This window comes from Galendromus occidentalis, unplaced genomic scaffold (assembly GCF_000255335.2).
Source record: "Galendromus occidentalis unplaced genomic scaffold, Mocc_1.1 scf7180000076824, whole genome shotgun sequence".
Classification (NCBI taxonomy): domain Eukaryota; kingdom Metazoa; phylum Arthropoda; class Arachnida; order Mesostigmata; family Phytoseiidae; genus Galendromus; species Galendromus occidentalis.
Window position 1 is genome coordinate 3,002 of NW_003804813.1, and position 10,256 is coordinate 13,257.

Here is a 10,256-nt window from a genome sequence, read left to right on the forward strand (position 1 = left end):
ATTATGGTTCTCTGGACCGAAGTGGTTAAAGCTCCCGGAAAGAGAACTGACAAAGAAAATCATTGCGGAAAATGCATCACTGACACCGAAGGCGAACATTCCGGATGAAGAGCGCAGACCAGAGGTAGCAGTATGCATGGCACTGAAAACCCAAGAAGCTGAACCACGAAAAAATATTCTTCGAAGAGACTTTCTCAACATGGAGAAAGGCAGTGAGATTCTGGGGTCTCATGTTACGCTTGAGAAAGAAAGCCCAACTAGCGAAGGAAGGAATTGAAAACAGTTCACCAGCTCAGCCCACGTCGAAACCCTTCGACGATCTGGACCCGTCGGAAATGATTTCGGCGAGATTGAGCCTAACAAAACTAATTCAGACAACATACTTCTCGGAAGAAAGGAAGTCTCAATGCAGAAACCTTAAGAAGACGAGCACACTCTTCCAATACACACCGAAGATGGGAGAGGACGGCCTTATCAGATGTCAGACGAGGCTGATCAGGGCGAACGATCTCTCGTCGGAACAAAAGCAGCCGGTAATCCTCCCATCAGATTGCAACCTATCCCTTCTCATCTTGAAGGATATCCATGAAAATAGATGCTTCCATACCGGAGGTGTGAACGCAATCCTCCACTTACTACGACACGACTTCCTGGTTATCCACGCAAGGCGTTTAGCTAGAAGGGCCGTCAAGAACTGCCAGCTATGCAAGATATTTCACGGGAGCGCAGCGCTATTACCAACGGCGAATTTACCACCATTTCGAATCGAGCGCTCAGCACCCTTCACACACACAGGCTGTGACTTTCGCGGCCCAATAAGGTACCGAAAAGACTCGGGGAAAATCGCTTAAGGATCCATCCTCCTTTTCACATGTGCAGTCTCGAGAGGAACCCACCTCGAACTCACCATCGACCTATCAACAGCAGAAGTGTTAGGCGCATTACAAAAATTCGTAAATAGATTTCCATGCGTGAAACACATCATCAGCGACAACGGTTCTTCTTTCGTTCGTGCAGCCAAAGAACTGAAAGTCATGTACGCCCATATCAAGAACGGCGACATAAGGAAATGGCTCGCCGACTCATTCATCAAATGGTCCTTCACACCCCCGGCCAGCCCTTGGGAAGGAGGATTTTTCGAACGTCAAGTCCAGTCGGTGAAGAGACCGCTCAGAAAGGTCCTCGGGACCAACGTCCCTCACTTCAGGGACCTCGAGGTCATTCTGTCGGGAATTGAAGCCATGGTGAACCGGCGACCGATAACCACAGTCCCATCGGATACAGACGATCCAGAAGCACTCAGCCCCGCTGATCTCATGTTTGGTTATCGCGGAAATTCCCTCTTCCCTCAGCACGCATTGAGACCGGAAACCGCGGCTCAAGCCGACATGATAATATTCTCCAGGCGCTGGAAATACCAACAAAAGATCCTCAATGCATTCTGGAAACGCTTCCAAGGGGAATACCTCCAGTTTCTGAGGACAGCACACAACCGACTCCCCGTCGAGGCTCGACCTTTGCATATCGGAGACATTTGCCTTCTCGAGGACACGAACAACAACCGAGCCCTATGGCCGCTCTGCCGGGTCGTGGCATTCCCTGAGAACATTAAACCGGAGAATGCTCGATCATGCAAGATAAAAACTGCACGAGGACAAACGCTGGTTCGACCGATAAAGGAACTGTACCCAATCGTCTCCCCCGATCCACAGGGTCAAAACGCCGCACTCGAATAGAATCCGAACTATACATTTGGCGGGAGATTGCAAGCACAAAATCCTTTCTTACTTCCCCGATACGAATAGGTCCGGCAAACACCTCACATAGCTTACACCAAACACGAGGAAAATCACGGGGGCCACAGAGAACAACAAAACGGATTCCACAGAAACGGATCAAAGAGACGTCCAGAAAGTGATGTGATTCGGATCACGTGGCGCCAAACACACTCTGCCTCAGTCTGGAACATCATGAATTCCGAAGGAGCTTCCGAAATTCCGGGGGGGAGTGTGACGAACGACCCTTCAAGGTCTAGTTGCGCATATAGGAAACTAATCGTACAGTCAAGAAAACACCACATTACGTTCACGACCAGTATGAGTGATATCTTTCAGTGGCGATCCCGGAGCGAGATCGCGGCGATTCGGAGTCAGACACTCCTCCCCGCACTCATCTAGTTCTGATGTGAAAAAATGTGTATAAGGAACTCTGATGAGTCGTTATTTCTACTATATGTCTAATCCCAATAAAAGGGTACCGAGTCTCGGGCGCACTGAAAGAGAAAAGTACACGGACTCGCGCATGCGCGGTCGGCGACGGACGGAGTGAAATCTAAAAGAGAGCAGCTGATAACCGCTACAGGAAGCCGTATCGACTTCTAATCATCAGCATCAGTACTCCGGTCGAAGGACCGTGAAAAAAAACCATCCATCACGTGTTCGACCCGTCGGCGTGATCACGCTCCCCGACTCGGACGAAACAGTATCTACGAGTTGTCTTCCCCCCGGTTCGGAAGTTCACGCACTTCGCCGCATCCGGAATTTAACTCAAACCAATATAATCAGATCAGTGCGTGCACCCTCGGAGTTACTCATAGTGAAGTTATACAAGCCGTATTCATTGCTAGAAGAGACTCCGTGCTGTGCACCACAGATGTCATCGCACACGCCGAACTCAAGGGAAAATTCTGGCGCCGACACTTGATGCCCTCATGGTCAGCGATTTGGAAGGTGACCGATCTTCTATGAATTGGCGTCCAGCATTCCTGTAGAGCTCTTTGCGATAACAAAACGGGTCGATCCCGGGATCTTGCGCGCGCTCCCATTTTTGAGATTTCGCTAAAATGAATCCACAGGCGACAGATTGTTGAGTCGCAGCAGTGTGGGGCAAATTTTCGCCGTGATTATGATTATGATTTTACCGTAATCATACGCATGCGTATGATTATGCCCGTAATCATACGCTTGGGTATGATTGTGGCTATAATCATAATCACACGTGTGATTTTGATTATAATCATAGTCATAATCACAGGAATCACCGTAATCACACGCATTCGTATGATTATGATCAAAATCACACGTGTGATTATGATTGCGGTCATAATCATACTCAAGCGTATGATTAAGGTCATAATCATACGCATGGGTATGATTACGGTAAAATCATAATCACGGCGAAAATTTGCCCCACACTGAGTCGGAGGAGGATGATGTCCCTGGTTGCGGAGCATTATTATTTGGGGCCCGGAACTTCAGGCACTTACAAACTCGGAAATAGGCAGGCAAAAAGGCATCGAAAATCTTCGGAAAAGGCACTTAAAACGATCGAAAAAGGGATTGATTATGCTCGATCATGCAAGTTGCACATGGCTATTATGTGGTATTTCGCGTTCTCGGCGGGGAGACCATGTCTCTGAACCGATAGCAAATTTTTATATCGTGCGAAAGAGCGCTCAACGTCCACGCTCCCCATAGGCGCATATCTATAGCATGAGATCTCTGTCGGCGAAAGATGAGAAATCGCGGTGTCTGTATTCCTGCCTTGTAGTGCGTCCCTTATTTTGACCAGTTCCTCATAGCCGGGGTTCTGATCTTTCACTTTTTTGAACTTCTCCTGGATGGACTCGGCGACGAAACCCTCAGCTGAGTTGATTCTCGCCTCAACTTCTTCAAAGAATCCGATTATCGAGCTCAGAGATTTTTTTCGAGTTCTCAAGGCTCGTTATCGCACCAGGCACACTCGCGAAATTCGAGGCTACGAATGCCAGCTGGCTTCTCAAGCCGGGACGCTCAAACAAGTCCTTCGACTCCCGAATGGCAGCGGCCTCGCTGCTATCCAGATTTTCCTCCACACTTCTGACGGTATCGGAGTTCCTTGCGTAATACAAAGCGGCGTACAACCCTGTCCCCCATCGCGTCACTATCGGCTCAGGCGGGGGCGCCAAATTCGGCGCTTTGACCACGAAGGCTCGGACACGTGACGGAGCCTTGAGGACGACTTTCTTTACATTCGCGATCAGACAATCGACTGCGGGAAACAGAATCCGGATTTCCTCGCGAACCCTATGAATCCCGTGGGATCATTTTCGGGAAAACAACTCTTAGTCCGACACCAGCCTTTTCCATCTTTGAGCTGCATCGGTGACAAACAGCAGCACCCGGTCAAGTTGGATTCCCTTGGGCCACAAGAGACTCACGTCAGAGAGTTTAAGAACGCCTGGGCGACTGTCGCATGGTCCGTTTGCTCGACAATTCCTGATACGATGAGAACTGCTTCCGAAGGTTCCCCGGGATTCAAACAGCCAATTATCGTTTTGACAACGTACTGCCCTTTTGCATCCGTTTTCTCGTCCACTGACACGCGAATTCGGTTGTCACCTACCACTCCGCGAATTCGTTGGAGCGCAGCGTCATACAGTTCCTTGAGGTAGTTTTTGCGCAGCGTTGTGTGATCGGGAATTTCATTCTTGCAGTACTTCTGTAGAAAACTCCGAGAGGACAGATTCTGCAGCTTGAAGAAGGGAATGGTCTGACATAGATCTATATTGAAATGGCTTTCCTCCTCCGACAAATCCAGGAAGTTCTTCAGGAGACACAGATTTTGATCTCCGTTTGAGGGTCTTCTCATGCGTTCTTGATGCATCACAGAATTAGTGTGCTGCTGCACAAAATATTCCATTTCTGTGATCACCCCTTTCTCACACACCCCGCAGGTGAGCACGATTCCATCGGTCATGAAAAGTTCTGCTCCGAACTCTATCACACAGAGTTCATCCTTCCCTCTCGAACACAACTTCTGTTTCGGCATCGAAACTTTATCTTAAGAGAGAACAACAATTCGAAAAGGAAGGATCTTCAGAGCAGGGAATCCGTACACTTGAATCTTCTCGATACAACCACTATCGAGCGCACAGCTGAAAACAAGAGGTGTTCACTCGGCACGTCACTCGAAGGGGAATCGCGGCACGACGCAGACATCCCAATCAATGAGACGGGCTCTCTCGAGCCCTGAGAATGCTTCTAGCGCCGGATATCATCTACCCGGAGCCTGAAGTTGGGGTTAAAAAGGCAAAATGGCGGGGCGAAATGCGGAAAAGGCCAAATTTGGCGAAGAAGTCGAAAATGGCAAAATCAGGCATCTATGGCATTTTGTCTGAAGTTCCAGGCCCTAGGATAATCCAGCCTGTCATTGGGCATGCCATCGAAATCAGGTTTCTTCTCGTTTTCGGAACCAGTCAAACCTCGTTACAACGAACACGCTGGTGCCAGCGATTTTCGTACGTTATACTGAATGTTCGCAAAAATGCGAGTGACTCAGAAATGACAATTTTGACGTTGCAAACTTGAAGAAACGCTGTCATTTCTTCGATATCGAGTCAAGAGCTTGTTGTGGACACAATCACGTCAAGAACTCCGTCATCTTCGTTTGAATCTTGTTCCTCGCCTGACTCGCTACAACGTAAGCCTCGAGGCTGAGCTTATAGGTCAAAACATTGTCTGGTACATCATCCCGACTCGCCAAGAAACGTTTGACGACCTCGAGAGCGTTCAACGTTGAAATCACAGACGGTGGTTCGCGCTCTTCAACGACCTCATCTTCCGCGCCCGAACTGTCACTGTCATCAAGAGACTCGGACATCCCGGTTTTCGAAACCTCTCTGAGAATCGACGACTCGGTCGAAACCTCGCACGTTTGGAGGTCGTCATCCACGGTTATGTAGCCTTCGAGGGAAAATCCATCCGGTAGACTCATGCCTTGCATTTCGTAATCCCAGAATCCAGAAAGATCGGTCGAGTCTTCACGAGTGTCTTCGTCTGGAGCGGCGCAGAGACCAAGCAGGCCGCTGTTTTTCCAACATTTCCGGATTGTTTCCGACTCGACGTCTGACCAAGCGTGAGCTATCATATCCATGGCCGCTTTCACGTCAAGCTTCGACATGGAGCCGACTTCCAAGTTTACCAGTATACGCCGAACCAAGTCTTTCCTATAGTTAGCTTTCACGGCCCTTATTATCCCCAAGTCTAAGGGTTGAAGCACCGAGGTGCAATTAGGGGGAAAGTTTTCGACGCGTATATTCGACATGCGCGGCAAACTCATGTGCGCTGAGCAATCATCGATCAAGAGTAGAACGCTCCTTTTCTGCAAGCGCATGTCTTTGTCGAACCTGATCAACCACTCGGTGAAGAGATCTCGCGTCATCCACGCGTTGCGCTCTCAAACATCGGGGTTTCGCAGACTTCCCGACGATTGAAATCCTCCGTTCCTCTGTGCCGCTGGCGTGACAACAATCAAAGTCGTCAATCGAAGCTTCGACTTTTACCCCCTTCGCAAGCGTCGCCTTTCATCGTCAGCGTTCGCTCCGGTAACAACTGGTGGAACAAACCCGCTTCATCAGCGTTGAACACATCATCTGGAGAGTAAGCAGCTATACATAACTTCTCTTATAAACCTGTCCTTCGATTCATTCGCTTTTTCGATGGGGGCATCACTTGACTCTCCGCACAGAACTTTGGCGCGAATTCCATATCTTTCCTTGAAACGCGCCAGCCAGCCCTCGCTGGCTAGAAAGTCTGGATGACCGAGGGATCTCGCCAACAATACAGCTCTCTCGCGGAGTAGCGGACTTGAAACGGGGACGTTGTTTGAACGCATCCCTTGAAGGCACAGAAACGTGGCTTTGTCGACTCTCTCGTATTTGGCTGTCCTCAATCTTTTTCTCTCAGGGTCGAACTCGACTCCTTCTTCTTCGAGTCTCTGACGATTCTTAGGGAAGGTAGAAAGCGTTGATTTGCTGATGCCGAATCTCCGGGCCACGTCCACCTTCCTCACGCCGGGGCGTAATTCTTCGAGGACTTCAAGTTTCTCCTTCAAGGAGAATCCCTTCCTCCTCGTCCGAAGAGCCATGGTGTCCACGCTCACGACTTTTCGAAGGGCAGACCGAGCTGCTTTATGCGCGTGCGGACCGCGACATCTCGGCCGTGGGGGCAACTCGGCCTCTACGACTACTCGGCCACTACGACAACTCGGCCACCACGACAACTCGGCCACTACGACTCCACGCGACGAAAATGGAAGCCACCGTTGGAAGTTAACGCGGAAAACACAAGTTAGCCCAAGATGGCCATCTATACGTTTCTGCTCAGATGAGTAAAGATCTATCGACAGAGTTCTGGCGTTGTCAGCACAAGGGAAGCAAAAGTCAAAAATGCTTAGCCCGAGTCCATACATCTGTCGTGACAGGGGAGGTCACTGTGAGAGGAAATCATACCGACCTGCCGAGCTCTGCGGCCATTGAAGTACTACAGAAGCAAGCGGCGATGAAGCGCCGAGCAGTTGATACTCAAGAGGCACCGCAACAGATACTCAACAGAATTCGCGCGAGTTACTCACTGGCGGTCAATGGAGGCCTCGAGTCGAATCGATCGTTATAGAGAACAATTCAGAGTGTAAGCAGAGAGTAACGAACCAGAATACCTTCGATGCACTACACGGATCGTCGGGATATTGTCATTCCTGAAGAATATGGTGTATACGAAAGTACTCCGGGAGTCGGGGAACGATTCGTGCTCGGAGATTCCGGGTCTGACGATCTTAATCGAAGCTTTCTCTTCGGCAGAGAGAGCACGGGCTCGTGGATCGGTGGAGTTTCAAAGATTTACTGTGATGGGACATTTAGTTTAGCCCCGAATCAGTCCTCTCAAGTATTCGCCATCCTCGCCGAGCGCCACAACTGAGTCGAGGGCCTTGACCGGAATTATATTCCGAGTATTACCCGTGTTACGGTTCACACCTAGTTTCAGTGATGACACGCTGTTCCTTTCAAGACCGTCCGAACGGGAATGATCGATCATTTATTGACTGACAGCTCGTTGACGCTGTTTCTGGAAAGCGCGCTACGAATGTTCAACACAACAACCCGGCTTCCGATCTTTGATTCCAGATGATCGACCTGCTCTCGCTCGAGTGGCCTACATTCAATCCAACAAGCATATCGATGGATTATGAGAAGACCCTGATGAATGCCTTCAGTTCCCATATCCCCGACGCTCTGCTCCAAGGCTGTTTTTTCCACCTCGTAAAAAACATGAAAAAACAAGTTGCGGCTAACGGGCTGAGCAAACGGTATCGCAACGTGTCGGACTTCGAACTGAAGGCCAAAATGATCTCCGCACTCGCATTCGTTCCTCCGGAAAGGCTCGAGGACGCTCTCAGAGAGCTCCGGAACGAATTGCCAGATCAGTTGCAACCAGTCCTGGACTACTTCGAAGACACGTACATTGGTCGTCTTCGAGTTCACAACGACGGTTTTCTGGCACGGCGGGACCCTTTGTTTCCAGTCTCTCTGTGGACGGTTTATGAGCGCACACTGCGAGGGGACAGTCGCACCAACAATTACGCGGAGGCAGCTCATAGAAGTCTCCAACGCCAATCCGCGTCGAACATCCTGGCATATTGAACTTCATCGACGGGATCCGTAGCGTACAGCATAGCAAAGATAAGAAGTAATTGATACGAGCGGTGAAACGGTAACCCAAGAGAACTTGAGTCGATACCTGACAAAGGTAGGATCCCTGACTCTGGATGCAGAACCACGACCGCGAACGGGTACGTTGCCACCCGTAGAGAGGGCCACCCCGACAAATATCGCAACAGACGAAACCGAAGTTATGAGAATCCTCGGGCAGATCTCTGTCAAAACCGCTACCGGAGAGGATAATATACCGGCTTCGGTATTGAAAGAGCTCTCAGAACTTGGAATAAACCAGATGTGTCGGATGTTCAATGACCTATTCAGAGGGGCCGAGCAGATTCCGTCAGACTGGAGAATCGGGAGAGTCTCGATGATAGAGAAACCGAACTCAACCAAGGGAGAGCTCACTACATACAGGCCGATAACGGTCTCATCAGTTATGTACCGAATCTTCATGAAAATCATTGTCAAACGTATGAATGACTGGATTGAAGACGAAGAAGTGCTGGGCGAGGTGCAAAATGGTTTCAGACCAGGCAGGAGGGGAGAGGACAATCTGTTCATTATAACCTCAGCAATCGAACTCGCAAGGCGACAGTCGAAAGGACTAATTTGCTGCTTCCTTGACTGTACGAAAGCCTATGATAAAATTAGGAGAGAACTTCTGTGGGAAAGACTATCAGACCTTGGCATGGATTCGAATTGGGTAGAACTACTCAAGATAATATACACGGATAATCAGATCGTTATAAAAGTTGGCACCGTCGAGTCCGAAAGGATGTCAACTAATATAGGTCTGAGACAGGGGTGTCCCCTCTCCCCCGTCCTATTCTCCCTATATATTGCCGAACTAGAATCAAGAATCCTATGGACGAGATGTGGTTTCGAGGTGATAACGAATACCAATCCGGTACAGTCGATAAAGATCCCTGGGCTACTATACGCCGATGACTTACTCCTAATGGCCGAAAGCTATGAGGAAATGGAAATTCTCCTAAATGTGGTATCCGAGTTTGGTACAGAAGTACAACTCAATTTCAACCCCACGAAGAGCGCCATTGTGGTGTTCAATGATGAGAATCTGGGACAACCGACTCCTATGTTTATACAACAGAAAGAGATCGAGAGACAAGATCAATATAAGTACCTCGGAATAACTCTGTCCGACAAGCCTAACTATCTCCATGAACATGAGCTATTTCTGAGAAAAAAGGCGGAAGTGGCGTTGCAAAGAATGCACGCACAATGCCTATGGACGTTCGATAAATTCGAAGTTTCCAAGATCCAATGGAAAGCCACAGCGGTCCCGACGCTGACATACGCCAATGCGGTACTAGCCTCGAGGAACCAAAGAGCGCTGAATGCTCACTTCGAAAAGACGCAGATGTCTGCGGGTCGATGGGCTCTGGGTATTACGGGATACAAGGTAGCCAACGAGTTCATCCAAGGAGAAATAGGCTGGTCATCATTCGAGGCAAGAGAAGCTCAGAGCAGGATCCGATATTTCACTAGGATAAGTTCAATGGAGGCACATAGATGGCCGAGAGCGATCCTGTCAATGATGGCACTGACCGACACATACACCGAGGCAGTCAAACGCTTGAAGATCCTACGTAAAAAATACCTTGATGGGGAAATACCCGTGGTATACACTAACGAAGGACGTCCACTTCTAAGTAAATTTTACAAGGAAGTGAAACTAAAAGTCCGGGAAACGCAGGACAAGGCATGGAGAGAAGGGATGTCCCGGAAACCAAGCCTACAGATATACAATATGTATAAA

At 49.2% G+C, this 10,256-nt stretch overlaps 2 protein-coding genes and 1 pseudogene across 2 annotated transcripts; 2 read left to right on the forward strand and 1 right to left on the reverse strand.

The window, feature by feature from the left end:
* Nucleotides 1-1,034: 1,034 nt before the first annotated feature.
* LOC114828026 (uncharacterized) lies at nt 1,035-1,736 on the forward strand. The gene has a single exon (XM_029110579.1). It carries the CDS (start codon nt 1,035-1,037, stop codon nt 1,734-1,736), a length of 702 nt encoding a protein of 233 aa, XP_028966412.1.
* A 3,664-nt stretch (nt 1,737-5,400) lies between these two features.
* LOC100902343 (tigger transposable element-derived protein 6-like) lies at nt 5,401-6,906 on the reverse strand (annotated as a pseudogene).
* A 1,036-nt stretch (nt 6,907-7,942) lies between these two features.
* Nucleotides 7,943-8,458, forward strand: LOC108863735 (uncharacterized). The gene has a single exon (XM_018638264.1). The coding sequence runs from the start codon at nt 7,943-7,945 to the stop codon at nt 8,456-8,458; it is 516 nt and encodes a 171-aa protein (XP_018493780.1).
* Nucleotides 8,459-10,256: the final 1,798 nt, after the last annotated feature.

What these genes read in the sequence shown, in the direction of transcription:
- LOC108863735 (XM_018638264.1), top strand. Translation starts at nt 7,943, where the DNA reads ATGATCGACCTGCTCTCGCTCGAGTGGCCTACATTCAATCCAACAAGC.
- LOC114828026 (XM_029110579.1), top strand. Translation starts at nt 1,035, where the DNA reads ATGTACGCCCATATCAAGAACGGCGACATAAGGAAATGGCTCGCCGAC.